This window comes from Ailuropoda melanoleuca, chromosome 4 (assembly GCF_002007445.2).
Source record: "Ailuropoda melanoleuca isolate Jingjing chromosome 4, ASM200744v2, whole genome shotgun sequence".
Taxonomy (NCBI): domain Eukaryota; kingdom Metazoa; phylum Chordata; class Mammalia; order Carnivora; family Ursidae; genus Ailuropoda; species Ailuropoda melanoleuca.
Window position 1 is genome coordinate 5,402,169 of NC_048221.1, and position 20,225 is coordinate 5,422,393.

The 20,225-nt window shown below is 54.9% G+C and overlaps 1 protein-coding gene across 1 annotated transcript in view; it reads right to left on the reverse strand.

The window, feature by feature from the left end:
* Positions 1-10,193: 10,193 nt before the first annotated feature.
* CERS4 (ceramide synthase 4) overlaps positions 10,194-20,225 on the reverse strand; it is a 17,101-nt gene continuing 7,069 nt past the window's right edge. The window contains 7 exon segments of the mRNA XM_034657672.1: positions 10,194-10,600; positions 10,602-10,694; positions 10,781-10,937; positions 12,593-12,699; positions 13,055-13,183; positions 16,781-16,873; positions 17,169-17,219. Coding sequence (XP_034513563.1) covers positions 10,517-10,600; positions 10,602-10,694; positions 10,781-10,937; positions 12,593-12,699; positions 13,055-13,183; positions 16,781-16,873; positions 17,169-17,219 — 714 coding nt within the window. The 3' untranslated portion in view covers positions 10,194-10,516.

The window sequence follows — 20,225 nt, forward strand, 5'->3', positions numbered from 1 at the left end:
CTGTGCTCAGCCTCCCGCCATGGGAGCGCCTGGCTGGGTGCCTGTGGTCTGGTTCAGAGGTCCTGGTCAGGCTAATGGATGTCTTTCAGTCCTGGATTATGAATCTAGGGTCTTCATGGGTGAGGCCAGGCTTTTCAGGGCTCAGTGATGGGGCAGGGCTGGGGACTTAGGTACAGGCAAAGGGGTGTTGCCTCCATCAGGGGGGTGAAGCCAGTTGAAGAAGAGATGAGGGCAATCTCAGAAGACTTCCTGGAGGAGTAGCCTTGTCTGGGCTGAGAGGTGGGTGGAAGTGGGCCTTTAGCATCTTGGAGAGGGCTTGTGGGCCCCTCTAAAGAATGAATAAAAACCTTGTGCCTAGAATAAAACAGGACAATTGTAGAGAAAGCACACAGACTCACACGACAGCACGCCTCAGTCACTAGGGTGCAAAGAACAACGCATGAAGACACACTGGGGAACACGCTTGAGTGCGTACGGGCTGTAAGCAGCGTGGGCCTCAGTGAGCCTCAGAACACAACTGACCCGAAAACAGATCCTCAGCTACGTGCCCACGAATGGTCATAGCACAGTTCACAATGGCCAAAAGACAGAAACAACCAGAATGTCCGTCAGCGGAGGAATGGACAAGCCAACTGTGACCTAGCCACACAATGGCATCGTTTTCATCCATAAAGAGGGATGAAGGGTAATGAACAACATATTGAACCTTTGAAACATGAGGCTGAGCGAAAGGAGCCAGACACGACAGCCACGCATCGTCTGATTCCATTGCTGTGATTCCATTGCTCGGAACAGGCAAACCCACAGAGACAGAAGGCAGGTGGGTGGTTGCCAGAGTCTCGGGAAGGAGGAGGGGGGAGTGAGTGCTAGTGGGGGCAGGGTTTCCTTTGGGGGGCTGCAAATGTCTTGGACCTGGGTAGAGGTGGTGGTGGCGTGCCACTGAATCATTCACTTTAAAATGATTAATGTTATGTGAATTTTACCTCAATAACAAAACACGTATTAAGAAAAACTTTTCCATCATTTCCGTAGATTAGAGCATGAAAGGAGAATCTAGCGTGTTCTAGCTGGTCCTCTGCGATCTGCCTGCTTCCTCTGCACAATGTTTTGTTTTGTTTTACGTAATCTCTCGCCCGATGTGAGGGCTCAAACTCACAACCCGGAGCCCAAGAGTCACGTGCTCCGCCAACTTAGCCAGCCGGGCGCCCTGCCCCACCCCCATGCAGTTTTCGAAATCTTTTTATTGTTTTATTGTGAAACAGCATCTGTAAAAAGGTACACAAGACAAACATGATGGATACTTACAAAGTGAACACCTGCTTACACCCACTTTTCAGTTAAAAAGCTCATCCTCCCTTTTTTTCCCTCCCATTTTATTTTATTGGAATTTTTGGCAAATATGAAAAACAGAGAAATATTAATAGAAAAAGGAAAGTAATAATATCGCTATTTCTACCACCCCAAATTCATTACCGTTGATATTTTGACATACGTGCTTCTACCATTTTCTGTGTATATTTGTTAAAAATATGCAAATAATTGGGGCACCTGGCTGGCTCAGTTGGTAGAGCATGTGGCTCTTGACCTCTGGGTTGTAAGTTTGAGCCCTGGGTTGTAAGACTTAAAAATAAAGTCTTAAGGGGCGCCTGGGTAGCGCAGTCGTTAAGCGTCTGCCTTCGGCTCAGGGCGTGATCCCAGCGTTCTGGGATCGAGCCCCACATTGGGCTCCTCGGCTGGGAGCCTGCTTCTTCCTCTCCCACTCCCCTGCTGTGTTCCCTCTCTCGCTGGCCGTCTCTCTGTCACATAAATAAATAAAATCTTTTAAAAAAATAAAAATAAAAGAAGTCTTAAAAATATGCAAATAATTTATAAATAAATGCATCTTTAAAAAGTAGGAAGTTACAATGAAACTGCCTTCTGGTCTCCAACCTTCATTACTCCCTACTATGTAGTCTTTATTTTTTAAAAAAATTTTTAAAAAAGATTTCATTTATTTATTTGAGAGAGAGAGAGAGAGTGAGCTAGAGAGAGAGAGCCTGAGTGGGGCGGGGGAGAGGCAGACTCCTGATTAGCAGGGAGCCCAACTCTGGGCTCGATCCCAGGACTCTGAGATCATGACCTGAGCCTAAGGCAGATGCTTAACCGCCTGAGCCGCTCAGGTGCCCCTACTATGCCTACTCTTTAGAGTATTTATATTAGAATATTTATATTAGAATATTATATTAGAATAGAATATTAGAATATTTATATATATATATATAAAATCCATAATTTGGTTTGTATTTTTATGTAGATGTTGTGATTCTACACATATTTTTGCAACTTGTTTTCCTTTACTCAATAGCATGTTTTTGGTGTGTATTCAGGTTGATAATATGAGTGTAATTCGCAGTGATACACAGGACTGAATCACGTGCATTTTGCTAGTGCATTTCCCGGTTACTGGCCTGTTGGATAGCTTTCCTTTTTCCTCCTAGCCACAAAGCCCCCACAGCCTCAGGCATTCCCCGTGTGTCCAAGATGCTGAGAAGTGAGGTGTGGGCCCGTGGGGTCACCATATTTTCAACCGTTTCAGTTAGTGCCTGCTTGCCTTCAAAAATGACCTGCGTCAATTTCCACTTCACTGCCCCCCCCACCCCCAGGAAAATATAATTTCCCTGCATCATCTCATTAACATTTGAGATTATCAAACTTCCATTTTTTCCCCTCCCTCATGGTTGGAAAATAAGTCTCAGGGCAATTTCAATAGGTATTTTCCTATTGGGGGGCTGATTGACTTTTTATATTTTATTTATTTATTTATTTTTTTTTTTAAAAGATTTTATTTATTTATTTGGCAGAGATAGAGACAGCCAGCGAGAGAGGGAACACAAGCAGGGGGAGTGGGAGAGGAAGAAGCAGGCTCACAGCAGAGGAGCCTGATGTGGGGCTCGATCCCAGAACGCCGGGATCACGCCCTGAGCCGAAGGCAGACGCTTAACCGCTGTGCCACCCAGGCGCCCCAGACTTTTTATATTTTATTAATAGACTTTCTTTTCCAGGTTCACAGCAACACTGAGCAGAAAATAGAGTTTGCATATTCTGACTGCCCACACACAGGCACAGCCTACCCCACAACTGACATGCCCACCAGACTGGTACGTTTGCTACAGTCAATGAGCCTACATCGACATCGTCCTCCCCCGGAGTCCATAGCTGAGGTCAGGGTCACTCCTGGTGGTGGGCACTGTGCGGATCTGGACAGTTGTATAACGAAGGGGTCCATCACGGCGGTAGCACACGCAGTACCTTCACGGCCCTGAAAAACTCCCCCCCCCCCCCCCCCCCCCCCTCNCCCCCCCCCGTGTTCATCTGTCCCCACTCCCCAGCCCTGGAAGCCACTGATCTTCTTACGGTCTCTAGTTGGAATAATCCATTACGTAGCCTTTTCAGACTGGTTTCTTTCACTTAGCGATAGGCTTTGAAGGTTCCTCCGTGTCTTGTCGTGACTTGATAGCTCATTTCTGTTTAGTGCCCCGCAGTCTACTCCGTCCACCGACTGAAGGAAGTTGAGGCTGTTTCCAAGTTTCGAGAATTGTGAATAAAGCTGCCCTACGTATCATTGTGTACACGTTTGTGGGGCGCTGAGTTTCCGACTCCTTTGAGTGGATGCGGAGCAGCACACTCGCTACATTGTAGGGCAGCAGGACGGTGAGCTTTGTGCGATCAACTGACTCCCTTCCAGAGGGGCCGGACCCTTCTGCACCAGCGGGGGAGGGAGCCCTGCTGCTCTGCGCGCTGGCCGGCGTCCGTGTTGTCAGCGTTCTGGAGTTTGGGCATTCTTATTTTTCTGTTGTTTTTAAAGATTTTATTTTTTTAAGGCATTGCTCCACCCAACGTGGGGCTCGAACCCAGCACCCCGAGATCGAGAGTCACGTGCTCCACGAACTGAGCAGGCCAGACGCCCCGAGTTTGAGCATTCTCATGGGACTCGCAGTGGCTTCGTTTTGCGTGTGTTTCCCTGATGACAGATGACATGTTTTCACCTGCTCGTTTGCCATCTGTCTCTCTTCTTTGGTGAGGTGTCTGTCCAGATCTTTGGCCCATTTTCTAATTGGGTTGTTGGCTTCTTATTGTTGAGTTTTAAGAATTCTTTATATATTGGGGCGCCTGGGTGGCACAGCGGTTAAGCGTCTGCCTTCGGCTCAGGGCGTGGTCCCGGAAGGCGTTATGGGATCGAGCCCCACATCAGGCTCCTCTGCTATGAGCCTGCTTCTTCCTCTCCCACTCCCCCCTTGTGTTCCCTCTCTCGCTGGCTGTCTCTATCTCTGCCAAATAAATAAATAAAATCTTAAAAAAAAAAAAGAATTCTTTATATATTTCAGGGAAGAGTCCTTTATCACACATGTGTTTTGCAGCTTTTCCTCCCAGTCCATCCCTGTCTTCTCACTCTGTTGATGCTGTCTCTCTCAGAGCAGGAATTTTTCAATTTTTTTTTAATTATTTTTTTTTAAAGTTCATTTTTGAGAGCGAGAGAGGGAGAGAGAGCACAAGCAGGGTGGGGAGAGGGAGAGGCAGAGGCAGAGGGAGAGGGAGAAGCAGACTGCCTGCTGAGTAGGGAGTCCCACGCAGAGCTCGATCCCAGGACCCTGAGGTCATGGCCTGAGCTGAAGGCAGACGCTTCACTGACTGAGCCACCCAGACGCCCCAGAATTTTTCATTTTAATGGAGTCCAGCCTATCAATTCTTTTTCTCAAGGACCACGCCATTGGTGGCGTGTCTAAGAAGTTACTGCAAAACCCAAGGTCACCTAGGTTTTCTCCTCTGTTATGTTCTAGGAGTATTATAGTTTGGTGTTTTTACATTTAGGCCTATGATTCATTTTGAATTTATTTGTGAACGGTGTAAGGTCTGTGTCTAGATTCATTTTTCCCCTGTGGATGTCCAGGCATTCCAGCGCCATCATTGTGGAAAAGACCTTCTTTTCTCCCATGTCGCCTTTGCTCCTTTGTCAAAGATCAGTTGACTGGTTATGTGGGTGTATTTCTGGGCACCATTCCTTTCTTTCACCGATACCTCACTGTCTCGGTTGTCATAGCTCTGTGGTAATTCCTCACGTCGGGTAGTGTCAATCCTCCAACTTTGTTCTCCTTCAGTATTGTGCTGCCTCTTCTGGGGTTTTGCCTCTCCATATAAACCTTAGCATCAGCTTGTCACTGGCATTTTGACTGGAAGTGCATTTTATCTATAGATCAAGTTGGCAAGAACTAATGAGCTGACAATATGGAGTCTTCCTGTCCATGAACATGGGTGTCTCTCCGTGTATTTAGTTCCTCTTGTATTCCTTTCATCAGAGCTCTGTAGTTTTCCTCATATAGGACTTGTATGTATTTTGTTAGATTTATACCAGCGTGTTTAATTTGGGGGGTGATTACATAAATGGTATTGTGCTTTTAAATTAAAATTCTACTTTTTCATGGCTGGTACATAGGAAAGTATTGACTTTTCCACATTAACCTTGTATCTTGTTACATTACTATAATGGCTTATTAGTTCCAGGAGGATTTTTTTGTCGATTATGTTGGATTTTCTATGTGGATGGTCCTCCCTGTGAACAAAGACAGTTTATTCCTTCCTTCCCAACCTATATCCCTTTTCTTTTATTTCCTTCTCTCATCTTATTGCATTAGCTAATACTTTCCAGTTCGATGCTGAAAGGTGATGGTGCATCCTTGCCTTGGTCCTGTTCTTAGTCAGAAAGCTTCAAGCTTCTCCCTGCGAAGTGTGATGCTCGCTGCGGGGTTTTTGTAGATATTCTTTATCAAATTGAGGAAGTTCCCCTCTATTCCCAGTTTACTGACGTTCCCATGGTTTTTTTTTCCCTCTTTTAAATTGTGGTGAGATACACACAACATCAAACTTACTATTGTAACTGTTCTCAAGTGTGTGCTTCAGTGGGTTTAAGTACGTTCGCATTGTAACCCATCTCCAAAATTCTTTTCATCTTGCAAAACAGAAACTCTATACCCTTTAAATATTCTTCATTTTTGCCTTCTCCCGCCCCCGGCAACCACCATTCTACTTTCTGTCTCTGTGAATTTGACTACTTTAGACCCTTCATAAGTAGACTCACACAATATTTGTCTTTCTGTGTCTGGCTTATTTAATTTAGCATAATGTCCTCAAAGTTTATCCATGTCATAGCATGTATCAGAATTTCATTCCTTTTTAGGATTAATATCCCATTGTATTTTCTCATGTTAAAAAAATTCCACTTCTGTGACATGTTTGTTCATATCCTGTTGACCTCTTTTCTTTTGGGTGACTCTTCTATTCACTGATATTTGGGAGTTCTGTTCTGTTCTTTTCTTTCTTTCTTTTTTTCCTCCCTTTCTTTTCTTTCTTTCTTTCTTTCTTTCTTTCTTTCTTTCTTCTTTCTCCCTCTCCTATCCTCTCCTCTCCCCTCCCCCCTTTCCTTCCCTTCTTTTCTCTTTTCTTTTTTCTTTTCTTTTCTTTTCTTTTCTTTCTTTTGTAATCTCCGTACCCATTATGGGGCTCAAACCCACAACCCCAAGGTCAGGATTCCCATGCTCCATGGCTAAGCCAGCCGTTGCCCCCTGGGGAGTTCTTTAGTAAGGTTCACTCTGAAAAAAAAAAATCTCTACCCACCAAATAGCTATTCACTGCTCCCCCCTTCCCTCGCAGCCTCTGGCACCATAAATGTGCATTCTATTTTTTTTAGCTTTAGCTATTCTGGATATTTCATATAAGAGGAACCATAAAATGTGTGACCTTTTGTGTCTGGCTTCTTCCGTGTAGTTTAGTGATTTTGGGGTTCATCTGTGTTGTAACATGAATATGTATTTCCTTTTTCCAGCTGAATGATATTTCTTGGTATGGCTATACCACAATCTGTTTACCCATCTGCCATGTTTAGGTTGTTTCCGCCTTTCGGCTATCGTGAGCGGTGCTGCTATGCACATTCCTGTACAAGTATTGTTTATCTGTTTTCAATTCTCTGGGGACATATACCCAGCATAGAATTGCCGGGTCATATGGTAATTCTGTTTAACTTTTTGAGGAATTGCCAAACGCCGTTCCACAGTGATTAACTATTTTACATTCCTACAAGAAAAGTCTGTGAGGGGCGCCTGGGTGGCGCAGTTGTTAAGCGTCTGCCTTCGGCTCAGGGCGTGATCCCCGTGTTCCAGGATCGAGTCCCACATGGGGCTCCTCCGCTGGGAGCCTGCTTCTTCCTCTCCCACTCCCCCTGCCTGTGTTCCCTCTCTCACTGGCTGTCTCTCTCTCACATAAATAAAATCTTTAAAAAAAAAAAGAAAAGTCTGTGTGTTGTTCCTTTTCCCACATATTTACCAACATTGTTTTTTTGTTTTCGTTTTATTTATTTATTTCTTTGTCCATCCTTATGGATGTGAAGCACTATCTTGTGGTTTTCATCTACATTTCCCTAGGATTTACGATGTTGGACCTCTTTTCATGTGCTTGTGAGCTATCCGTGTATCTCCTTTGGAGAAATGTCAGCTCAGGGGCACCTGGGTGGCTCAGTCGGTTAAGTGTCTGCCTTCGGCTCAGGTCACGATCCCGGAGTCCTGGGATCAAACATCACATTGGGCTCCCTGCTCAGTGGGGCGCCTGCTTCTCCCTCTCCCTCTGCCTGCCACTCCCCCTGCTTGCGCTCTCTCTGTGTCAAATATATAAAAAAATAAGATCTTAAAAAAAATGGCAGTTCAAGTCTGTTGCCCACCTTTGGTTTCTTGTTGCTGCTGTAGGAGTTCTTTATGTATTCTGGGTACTAGGCCCTTTTCAGATCTGTGGTTTGCAACTATTTCCTCCCACTCTGTAGGTTGTCTTTTTGCATATCCCTTTTAAGTCACATTTATTAATAGGAGCGTCTCTCAGCAGGCTTCACAACTCCGAAGGCTGGAACGGTGGGTCTGTGTCCATCTACCTGAATCCCATCCTCCTGCCCCCCAAGGTCAAAGGTAACATCACGATTCTGACTTTCTTTCTATTTCCTGTTTACTAACAAAACAGCCCTACTGGGCAGGTGTTCATGCCTAAACAGTACATCATTTTCTTTGTTGCTTTTGAACTTTGTAGGATGGTCCACAGTGTTACGTGATGTGGAATGGTTTTCCAAAAAGATTGTACCGACTCACACTCCCCACTGTAATAGATTGAGATTCTTTTTTTTTTTTTTAAGATTTTATTTTTATTTATTCGACAGAGATAGAGACAGCCAGCGAGAGAGGGAACACAAGCAGGGGGAGTGGGAGAGGATGAAGCAGGCTTATAGCGGAGGAGCCTGATGCGGGGCTCGATCCCATAACGCCGGGATCACGCCCTGAGCCGAAGGCAGACGCTTAACCGCTGTGCCACCCAGGCGCCCCTAGATTGAGATTCTTGACCCCTGTCTTCCCCAACACTTGGTTTGTCCGATTTCTTTCTTTTTGCGCATTGAATGGGTCTGACATGGTATCTGCTAGTCTTGCTTTGCATACCCCTGCTCGTGAATGAGACTAAACCTGTCTTCTTATGTTTATTGGTCTTGACTGCTATGAATGTCCGTGTCTCTTGGTCCTATTTTCTTTTGTACACCGGTCGTCGTTTCTGGCTAATTTGTGAGAATACTCAGAATGTCTGGATGTGTCTTTTGGGATAAGGAGGAAAGGCGTTTATACTTCTAGTTCTCGCCAGATGCCCCTCTTCAGGGGGCTCACCAGGCCTGGTTCCTTCTCCCTGCCTGTCCCAACAGGGGGTGCCCACAGCGTTTGTGCCAGGACAGCTGGTGAGAAAGGATTTCACTGCAGTCTTCAGCTGCCCCCCTGCTTATGTTGAGCGAGCTCGAGCACCCTTCCATTCGCACCCTTCCTGTGGAGCCCCTGCTTACCTCCTTCCCCCCTCCTCCTCCTCTCAGATCAGCTCTCTTTATAGATATTTAAAAACGGAGGGATAATTGACATTGCTTCTCTTTTTTTAAAAGATTTGATTTATTTGATAGAGAGGGAGAGCAAAAGCAGGGGGAGGGAGAAGCAGACTCCATGGTGAGCAGGGAGCCTGAGGCGGGACTCGATCCCAGGACCCTGGGATCATGACCTGAGCCGAAAGCAGATGCTTAACCGACTGAGCCCCTCAGGCACCCCTGCTTCTCTTTCTCATAATGTTTCATTTTTCACATTGCTTTCTGGTAACTCCTGCTTTGGTTCATGTTCTCTCCTTTCTCTTCCCTCTGGGTCTTTCCATCTCATCTGGAACATCTCTTCCTCTCCAGCTCCCCATCCCCTGCCTCCCGCCTCTCTCACCCTGGCTGCCTCCTCTCCTAGCGCCTCTTCCTCCGACCTCTTAGTCTCTCTCCTTTCCCGCCTCCTGTGTGCTTGCCCGTTCCCTGCCACCCGCAGCTCCTGTTTGCTCCCCCTTCCCTGTCCTTCCAGTCCCCCTTCCCAGTGTCTCTCCCTGTGCTGGGCAGCGCGAGCAGATCCGTACCCCTCCCCCACTGCCTGCCCCCCACTGCCTGCCCCAGGCCCAGCTTGGAGGTCTTCTCCTGTTTCCCTGACCCTCCTAGCCCTCCTCTCCCTCTCCCACCTCCGCTTCTCCAGTGTCCTTTCTCTCTTCTTGCTCGTTCTCAATGATCCGTCCTCTAACACACTTTCTCTGCCCCGTGTCCCTATCCTGCGCCACCGGATCCCAGGCCTCTTCTCTTCAGTGCCCCTGGAGGCAGCACGTCTGGCCCTGCATGGAGGGTGGGGGGAGCTTGTGGCCTGATTCCTGGAGGTGGGGACCGCCACTGCCTTCCCGCTGAGCTCCGCAGAGGTGGTGACCTTACCCAGGCCGATCCTGGGGAAGCCCGGAGGAACTCAGCCCCTGGGCCCTATTTCACGCTCTCCACGGAGGCCCTGGGATTCGGCCAGCCTTGAGCAGGGGCTGCCCAGCCTCTGACTTGTGTCAGCCTAGTACCGTCTCACCTGTAAGCTGGGTTTGGGAGTGGCCGGCTGAGGGCTGCCCTGTGCTGCAGAGAGGTGGCTTGGCTACAGTGTTGGCTGGGAACCAGGGACCCACTGGGGGGGGGGCTCTAGGCACTGTCTGCTGCGTCCCCCGGGGGTGGGCATATGTCTTGGGGTGAAGGTGAGTGTATGGAATTAGAGTTCCCTTGGGGCCTCTGGGGATGACTGAGGAACCGTAACAGGGACACAAGCTCTCAGAGAATTTGGCTCAAGTTTTATTGGACTCCTTTCAGCCTGGAGCTGGCTCTGGCGGGCTGCGGCGTCCAGCCTGCTACCCCCCTCCCCAGCTCTGTCCAGTTGCCCAAGGGAAGGGAAGGGAAGGGAAGAGATGGGAAGGGAAGGGAAAGGTGGGCAGAAGGCAGGGGTTGGAGACGGATCATTAGCCCTCACCGCCCCCACCCGTGGGGAGGGCCGTCCCCGTCTCCAGAGCTGGCCCCAGGGCCACCAGTCCAGCCGCCCCACAGATCCCAGCCACGGGGCACCGGTGGCGGCGCTCAAGGCCAGCGCTCGGCGAGCTATGTGGCGGGCGCGTGCCCGTTGGCCAGCCGCCCAGCCAGGCGGCTCCGGGGGCCGTCAGCGGGGGCCGGGCCCGGGCCTGTGGGCCGCGCCGTTCTTCAGCGGCCGGGGCTCCTGCGCCGCCTCCCCGTCGCTCGAATCGGACTCCTCCACGTCGCTGCGGACGTCCTTCTCCATCTGGGGAACAGGGGGAGGCGTGAGGCTCGGGCCGGCCGGGCTGCGAGCTGCAGGGAGGCACGCGAGCCCCCCCTCCGCGGCCCTACCCGGCCTTTCTTCGCGAAGCTGTAGATCATGCGGAGGATGAGGCAGGACCAGAACACGTGCAGCAGCTGCAGCAGCGTCAGGAGGCTGTTGAAGAAGTAGTAGCCGAAGAAGGGGCTCCACTTGGCGATGGACTCGTAGTACGTGGTATAGAGGATCCTACCGAGGGGGCCGGAGGGAGAAGGGCGGCTTCAGCAGCTGCCGCCGCCCCGCTCCCTGGGACCTCCAGCTTGCCTGACCCTCCTTGCTCCAGAGCCTTCCATGGCTCCCTCTGCCCCCCAGAGCGACAGCGACGTTCTTTAGCTGGGCATCGACGTGCCTTCTCACCAGGTCGTATTAAACCATTAGAACTCACGCTTGCGGACTGGTCATTCAAGACCAGGAACCCCAGGGGGATGCTTAGTGGTCCAGCTGCTCCCCTGCGTGTCCTTTCACACCTTCTCTTCTGTCCTCAGAGCATCCCCCCCCCGCCCCTGTCCCCCCAGGCAGTGAGCTTTCGCCCTGCCCCGCCCCCAGCTTGGCTGTGGGGTCACCACGGCCAGTCCTGCTCAGGCAGGTGGCCCTCCCTTCCTGATGCTCTCCTCCTGGGCCTTCAGGGACCCGCACTCCTGTCTCCGGCACAGGCTCCCCCGACCTGCAAACATCGGGAGCTCCAGGGCTGGGCTCTGTCCATACCTGTTCACCCAGTGACCCCGTCTAGTCTCGTGGCTGCAAACTCTGGACATTTACATCTCCATCCAGAACCCCAGGCTGGTATGCCCATGCCTCTTCCATGACATTTCTGGGTGCCCCCACAGCCCCCTCAAACCAGCACAGCCAGAGCTGAACACCTCCTCGAGCAGCAACTCTGAGCTCATACTTATTTCATGACCCTCGAGTGACCCCGAGTGTACCCACCCTCTGTCACCTGCAATAGTCCAGCCCCACCATGCCTCACTTGGGCCAGCACAGTCCCCTCGGCCCTACCTGCGGAGGCCCCCCCACTTCCTGTTCCGGCCTCTCATCAGCTGTTCCCCAGAAGCCACCAGAGGGCGCCTGTGAGCCCGCGCCAGGTATGTCCCTCGTCTGCCCACAGCCCTCCAGGGCTCCCTCCTCACGGGGTAAAAGCCTAAGTCCTCCCTGAGGCCCCCAAAGCCCCGAATGACCTGCCCTGTCTCCTCTTCCCTCTCTCCCCCTCGCTCACTCTGCTCCAGCCACATGGGCCTCCTTGCTGTACCTCCACACCAGACCCAGTCCTGCCCCAGGGCCTTTGCCCATGCTGTGCCTGCTGCTTGGACCACTGTTCCCCTATGATCAATGTGGGTTTTCTCCCTCCAGTCTCTCTGTATGAATGCCATCAGTGACGTCTTCCCTGACCAGCCTAATTCAACTACCTACACACTTCCTGTGCCCTTCCCGACCTTATGTTCTCTTTAGCACATCACTCTCTCATGCTTTACCTTCTACTTGTTTGCCTTATTTATTATAGTCCCCACCCGCCCCACGTCAGCTCCACTTGAGCAGGTGTCTTCATGCTGCTCCCTCTTCAACAAACAGACTGGGCAAAGACTTTAGTGAGTGGGTGCCCAACCCTGCCTCCTACTCCACGTTCCGGGCACAGGGGAGAATGACTGAGCCCAGATTTCTGTCTGTCCTACCACTGGGCCTTTGCATATGCTGCGCCCAATGCCGGGAACACCTTTCCTTGCCTTCTCCCGGAAGCCTGCCGGCCAACACCCCCAACTCCATGGGTCAGGAAACCGAGGGTGAGGCAGGCCTGGATCTCAGACACGCACTCCCTCCCTGCTCCCCAACCGGTGGGAAGGCAGACTCACTGCGTAGGGAAGAGCACGAGGCGAGTATAGAAGAAGACCAAGGAGAAGATGATGAAGAGGGTGTCGCACACTTTCCGCCAGGGCGTGTAATTGAACATCTTACCGGCCTGGGGAGGGCAGCAGAAGAGAACCGGCCTCAGGCCAACGGTGGGGACTGGGAAGTAGGTGGGAAGGAGGGTGCTGTGAAAGGGCAGGGACTCCTCTCCAGGAAAAGGCTCCATGGGCCTGGGCTAGCTGAGTCAGGGTAGGGCCTCCTCCCCAGGAACTGTCTAGAAAGGTGAAGTGTGCGTCTCTGGGAGCGTGGGAAGCTTCATTTCCCTGGAAGCTAGGAGGGGGCGTGGCCTCACCGCAGGGGCGTGGCCTCGTGGCCAGGGCGGAGCCGCGGAGGCGGGGCCTCCCCTCCCGGGAAGGCTGGGCGAATGGGGAGGGTGGCGGGGGAGGGTCAGGCTGCGCCAGGCCCACCTCCAGGAGGTAGTCCGAGGCGTCATGCAGCAGCAGCACCAGAGAGCCGATGCGCAGCAGGTTTGAGCTGTAGGAGAAGACGATCAGGAAGATGGTCACGAAGTGGTGTGCCACCTGCTCCTTGAAATCCTGCGGGAGACGGTGGGTCACAGCAGGGATGAGTCTGGGGGGTGGTGGGGGGTGGGCACCAGGGTGCAGACCCTCTCAGGGGGCTGATTGGCTGGTGTCTGCACCTTGTGGACTCCGGGTCTCCCGCCTGAGGCACCAAGGGGTCTCAGGGTAGGGGGTGAGGCCATCCCTCCCTATGGGAGATTTGGTCACAACTCCCCCCGCCATCACTTCCCAGCCAGATTCTCTCCCGGCCTCACCTTGCGCTTGACATCAAAGGGCAGCGTGATCAGCAGTGAGATGTAGAAACTCAGCTCCAGGAGGTACCAATAGTACAGGGCCGGTTTCAGGGGCTGCGGGGCGCGGGGCAAGCTTAGCTGCGGGGAGTGGAGGCTCCCGCGCGGAGGGCAGGCGCGTGGCTCAGAGCTCTCCCCTTTACTCAGAACAAGGACCCTTGAATCCCAATGAGTGAAGAAGGTGTAGGCTCCCCGACCCTGGTATCCATTGCACAGGGGGGGCAAAAATACAGAGTGGAACTCGGAGGGGAGTCGTGTGATGTCCGGTTTGGCTCTCGCGCCTGTGGCTGAAGGAACTCTGACCACCCCACCCCCTCCCCACCCCAGCCTCCGAGCTCCACCTGCCACTCACCTGATTTGGGTAATTGTCCCAGCACATTGCCGGTGTCCACAGCCATGACTCCTGCAGGGACACGGGAGTCTGAGGCTGCCCAGGGGGCAGAGCCCAGCCCTCTACCCGGGGCGGGGGGGCGGCTGAGGGCTGCTCTCGTTCTGGACCCAGAGCTGTCAGCTGCGGACCCCCAGCTCCCATGCACGGCGTGTCCTCAAAAGGTACCTGAGTGGACGTCTGCTATGCCCTCTCCCGGTGCTCTCCCCTCTCTCCGTGCTTTTGCATGGGCTCCCTCCTCTGCCCGCACCCCTTCCACACCCCGGTCTAGGCTCAGGGCACCGCAAGGCCTTGTGGGATAGGTGGCGGGGCAGGCAAGCGGCCAGGTACACTCACGTGGTAGAGGACGGACAAGCCACCGAAGAAGGAGCACAGGTAGAAGCCAAACCTCCAGCTGCAGAGGGGGAGGGGGCCCATGAGGCAGCCACCGGAGGTGCGACTCCCCCTGCGCCCCCAGAGCCCTCTCCTCAGCCCCAGCCCCGGGCTTACCTGGCCTCGCAGAACTTCTTGGTCAGGCACGGCCGGTCCTGGTTGCGGCGCCTCCGGAACCAGCGCTGGGTCTGCTGCAGCGTGAGGCCACACTGGGCAGCGAGGAGGGCCATCTGGGGCTGGGGAGGGGTGATGGGGGGGCACGGAGGTGGCTCCCTGTCCGTGTCCCAGGACAGATGAGACCCAGCCATGTTCCCCCCTCCCCTGCTACCTCAGACCTCGCCTGTGGGATTGTCTGCCTATGGACATGGGGGGGGGGTCCCCCAAAACAGGGCGTGTGAAAACCAGCCCTGCTTACAGGAGAGGCAGGTGGCTGATGAGGACTGGGACTAAGAAAGGGGCTGGGGGGGCCAGCCTCCACCCCCCCCAGGTTTTCCGGTCTTATCCCCACCCCAGGCAGGCAGTTGAGAGCTTGCCTCCCACCCCTGCCTGCAGAGGGAGGGTGACCAGGGAGGGGGGAGGTCCTGCCTACTGACTGCCACAGGACAGTACAGATGGGAATGGAGGAGGTCACAGGCCTGCTGTGGTCTCCGCCCCCCACTCCCAGCAATCAGGCCTTCCTCTCCTCACCAGCTCAGGAGAGACGTGCTCCCCCCACCCCCTGTTGCAGGATCTGCCCACTGGGACAGCTGGGATGGCTGGTGGAGCCGGGGGTAGGAGCACTGCGGGGGTGTGGAGGCTGCCCTGGGCTTTCCCATCCCACCCCAGGCCCCATCCACAAAGGTCCGTGCAGGCCGGTGGGGATGGAGGGGGGCATCAGGGGGCTCTCACCTCCTCGGGTCTCCACCCTTCTGTGAGAAAGTACTTCTCCAGAGTGGCATTGGGCCTCACCAGCCTCCTGGCCTGATCGCGCACACCTAGCAACCGGCTCAGGGGCAGGCCAACAAATCTGGGTGCAGGAAAGACAGAGCCTGTCAATCCAGGTAGGGAAACTGAGGCTCAGAGGGGCCAGGTCACACGCTGGGAGCCTGGAGGGGTAGCCTGGCCACTGCACTGGGACTAAACCTAAGAAAGGCAGCTGGACGGCCGGTCTTCAGGGTGGGGATATGAAGGTTCACTTTTGGGGTCTCAGGCAGCTTCACTCAGTCCCAAACAGGAAGGAGAGTCCCCTCACTGCCTGTCTCATGGTGGTCTAGGTCCTTGTCTGTCCCCCGCCAGGCTGGGGAGTCCCCACAGGCAGGAGCAGGTGAGCTCCCACTCAGGCCTCCCTTCTCCCAGTGTGGATGTGTGGAGGGGCCCTGTCCCTGGCCAATCACCATACTTCCCACTAGGGGGCTCCCCGGAACTTCATTCCCACCAAACATCACCCTGCCTTTGGGGAAGCTGAGGCTCAGAGCAGCCCAGCAAGGAACTCCTTCCAGACTCAATCATGATGGGCAGTGGGGGAGGAGGGGACGTCATCTATTGAGCGCTGACATCTGCCAAGTGCGAGTACAAGTCACGTTAGCTGTTGGTTCATTTAACTCTACTGTCAAAGTCCCCATTAACCTGATGGGCAAACCGAGGCTCAGACAGGTCGGAGGGATGGCCAAGGTTACACAGCGAGTGAGCGGCAGACTGGCCCAGGATTTACTTTTAAAATGGCAAAAACCTCTGCCCTGGAAAAGCTATCCCACCCCATGGCCCTTTGAAAGGACACCTCTGGGATGTGAACAACCCCCCCACCCCACCCCACTGCCATGAGGCCATCAGTTAAATATACAACCCCTCACTCCAGTCTCCAGTAATGAACCTGGGCCTAGTCTCACACCCTCCCCACCCTGCGGGAAAGGTGGGGACTCGCCCTTCAAAGCCTGGCTGGCTTGAGCCTCTTAGAATCCCTCAGGCAAAGCCTCAGGCTCAGATGACCTACCCTCTGGGTGACCACAGACAGGTCCCTTGCCCTCTGTGCCTCCCTTTCCTATTCCGTAAAATGGGGATAATAATCGTACCACCTCACTGAGGGCCGAGTTAAGACGCGCTCAGAGCTGTGCTGGGCACAGAGTAGGCGCTCAGAGGGCATCTGTTGCATAAATAGAACCTCAGTGGGTATTCCCTAGGTCCCCCGGGGTCCAGCCCGTATCCAGGGAGCAAGGACACCCGGAAGCTCCTCCGGAACAGGAGAGACAAGGCAGGATGCAGAATGCTCCCGTGTCCCTGTGGTCAGGGCAGGACAAAGCCAGGGACCCAAAGTGGGGGGCTGAAGGGGGGGCACAGGGGCCCGGCAGGCGTTCCTGCAGAGGAGTGAGCACAGAGGCNGTCTGGGGGGTGGTGGGGGGTGGGCACCAGGGTGCAGACCCTCTCAGGGGGCTGATTGGCTGGTGTCTGCACCTTGTGGACTCCGGGTCTCCCGCCTGAGGCACCAAGGGGTCTCAGGGTAGGGGGTGAGGCCATCCCTCCCTATGGGAGATTTGGTCACAACTCCCCCCGCCATCACTTCCCAGCCAGATTCTCTCCCGGCCTCACCTTGCGCTTGACATCAAAGGGCAGCGTGATCAGCAGTGAGATGTAGAAACTCAGCTCCAGGAGGTACCAATAGTACAGGGCCGGTTTCAGGGGCTGCGGGGCGCGGGGCAAGCTTAGCTGCGGGGAGTGGAGGCTCCCGCGCGGAGGGCAGGCGCGTGGCTCAGAGCTCTCCCCTTTACTCAGAACAAGGACCCTTGAATCCCAATGAGTGAAGAAGGTGTAGGCTCCCCGACCCTGGTATCCATTGCACAGGGGGGGCAAAAATACAGAGTGGAACTCGGAGGGGAGTCGTGTGATGTCCGGTTTGGCTCTCGCGCCTGTGGCTGAAGGAACTCTGACCACCCCACCCCCTCCCCACCCCAGCCTCCGAGCTCCACCTGCCACTCACCTGATTTGGGTAATTGTCCCAGCACATTGCCGGTGTCCACAGCCATGACTCCTGCAGGGACACGGGAGTCTGAGGCTGCCCAGGGGGCAGAGCCCAGCCCTCTACCCGGGGCGGGGGGGCGGCTGAGGGCTGCTCTCGTTCTGGACCCAGAGCTGTCAGCTGCGGACCCCCAGCTCCCATGCACGGCGTGTCCTCAAAAGGTACCTGAGTGGACGTCTGCTATGCCCTCTCCCGGTGCTCTCCCCTCTCTCCGTGCTTTTGCACGGGCTCCCTCCTCTGCCCGCACCCCTTCCACACCCCGGTCTAGGCTCAGGGCACCGCAAGGCCTTGTGGGATAGGTGGCGGGGCAGGCAAGCGGCCAGGTACACTCACGTGGTAGAGGACGGACAAGCCACCGAAGAAGGAGCACAGGTAGAAGCCAAACCTCCAGCTGCAGAGGGGGAGGGGGCCCATGAGGCAGCCACCGGAGGTGCGACTCCCCCTGCGCCCCCAGAGCCCTCTCCTCAGCCCCAGCCCCGGGCTTACCTGGCCTCGCAGAACTTCTTGGTCAGGCACGGCCGGTCCTGGTTGCGGCGCCTCCGGAACCAGCGCTGGGTCTGCTGCAGCGTGAGGCCACACTGGGCAGCGAGGAGGGCCATCTGGGGCTGGGGAGGGGTGATGGGGGGGCACGGAGGTGGCTCCCTGTCCGTGTCCCAGGACAGATGAGACCCAGCCATGTTCCCCCCTCCCCTGCTACCTCAGACCTCGCCTGTGGGATTGTCTGCCTATGGACATGGGGGGGGGTCCCCCAAAACAGGGCGTGTGAAAACCAGCCCTGCTTACAGGAGAGGCAGGTGGCTGATGAGGACTGGGACTAAGAAAGGGGCTGGGGGGGCCAGCCTCCACCCCCCCCAGGTTTTCCGGTCTTATCCCCACCCCAGGCAGGCAGTTGAGAGCTTGCCTCCCACCCCTGCCTGCAGAGGGAGGGTGACCAGGGAGGGGGGAGGTCCTGCCTACTGACTGCCACAGGACAGTACAGATGGGAATGGAGGAGGTCACAGGCCTGCTGTGGTCTCCGCCCCCCACTCCCAGCAATCAGGCCTTCCTCTCCTCACCAGCTCAGGAGAGACGTGCTCCCCCCACCCCCTGTTGCAGGATCTGCCCACTGGGACAGCTGGGATGGCTGGTGGAGCCGGGGGTAGGAGCACTGCGGGGGTGTGGAGGCTGCCCTGGGCTTTCCCATCCCACCCCAGGCCCCATCCACAAAGGTCCGTGCAGGCCGGTGGGGATGGAGGGGGGCATCAGGGGGCTCTCACCTCCTCGGGTCTCCACCCTTCTGTGAGAAAGTACTTCTCCAGAGTGGCATTGGGCCTCACCAGCCTCCTGGCCTGATCGCGCACACCTAGCAACCGGCTCAGGGGCAGGCCAACAAATCTGGGTGCAGGAAAGACAGAGCCTGTCAATCCAGGTAGGGAAACTGAGGCTCAGAGGGGCCAGGTCACACGCTGGGAGCCTGGAGGGGTAGCCTGGCCACTGCACTGGGACTAAACCTAAGAAAGGCAGCTGGACGGCCGGTCTTCAGGGTGGGGATATGAAGGTTCACTTTTGGGGTCTCAGGCAGCTTCACTCAGTCCCAAACAGGAAGGAGAGTCCCCTCACTGCCTGTCTCATGGTGGTCTAGGTCCTTGTCTGTCCCCCGCCAGGCTGGGGAGTCCCCACAGGCAGGAGCAGGTGAGCTCCCACTCAGGCCTCCCTTCTCCCAGTGTGGATGTGTGGAGGGGCCCTGTCCCTGGCCAATCACCATACTTCCCACTAGGGGGCTCCCCGGAACTTCATTCCCACCAAACATCACCCTGCCTTTGGGGAAGCTGAGGCTCAGAGCAGCCCAGCAAGGAACTCCTTCCAGACTCAATCATGATGGGCAGTGGGGGAGGAGGGGACGTCATCTATTGAGCGCTGACATCTGCCAAGTGCGAGTACAAGTCACGTTAGCTGTTGGTTCATTTAACTCTACTGTCAAAGTCCCCATTAACCTGATGGGCAAACCGAGGCTCAGACAGGTCGGAGGGATGGCCAAGGTTACACAGCGAGTGAGCGGCAGACTGGCCCAGGATTTACTTTTAAAATGGCAAAAACCTCTGCCCTGGAAAAGCTATCCCACCCCATGGCCCTTTGAAAGGACACCTCTGGGATGTGAACAACCCCCCCACCCCACCCCACTGCCATGAGGCCATCAGTTAAATATACAACCCCTCACTCCAGTCTCCAGTAATGAACCTGGGCCTAGTCTCACACCCTCCCCACCCTGCGGGAAAGGTGGGGACTCGCCCTTCAAAGCCTGGCTGGCTTGAGCCTCTTAGAATCCCTCAGGCAAAGCCTCAGGCTCAGATGACCTACCCTCTGGGTGACCACAGACAGGTCCCTTGCCCTCTGTGCCTCCCTTTCCTATTCCGTAAAATGGGGATAATAATCGTACCACCTCACTGAGGGCCGAGTTAAGACGCGCTCAGAGCTGTGCTGGGCACAGAGTAGGCGCTCAGAGGGCATCTGTTGCATAAATAGAACCTCAGTGGGTATTCCCTAGGTCCCCCGGGGTCCAGCCCGTATCCAGGGAGCAAGGACACCCGGAAGCTCCTCCGGAACAGGAGAGACAAGGCAGGATGCAGAATGCTCCCGTGTCCCTGTGGTCAGGGCAGGACAAAGCCAGGGACCCAAAGTGGGGGGCTGAAGGGGGGGCACAGGGGCCCGGCAGGCGTTCCTGCAGAGGAGTGAGCACAGAGGCCAGGCGGCTGCTTGGGAGGTGGTGCACCTGCAGGGGGCATGAGGAGGGAGGGAGGCAGGAGGGGGGACCTTGGGGAGGTGGCGGATCATGGGGGGCCAGCAGGAAAGGTCTGAAAGCTGTGACTAGTTGGTCAGTGTGGGAAGGTGGTGCTGCCTGGGACCCAGGGAAGGGACCCCAAGAGAGATGCCCTCACCCAGGAGACAGACAGCCAGTGTTTCTGGGAACCTGTGGGGTGGGGGGGAACGAGGGGGTATATACTCAGGGGGGCAGGCAGAAGGCTGCAGGGGAGGTGGGGG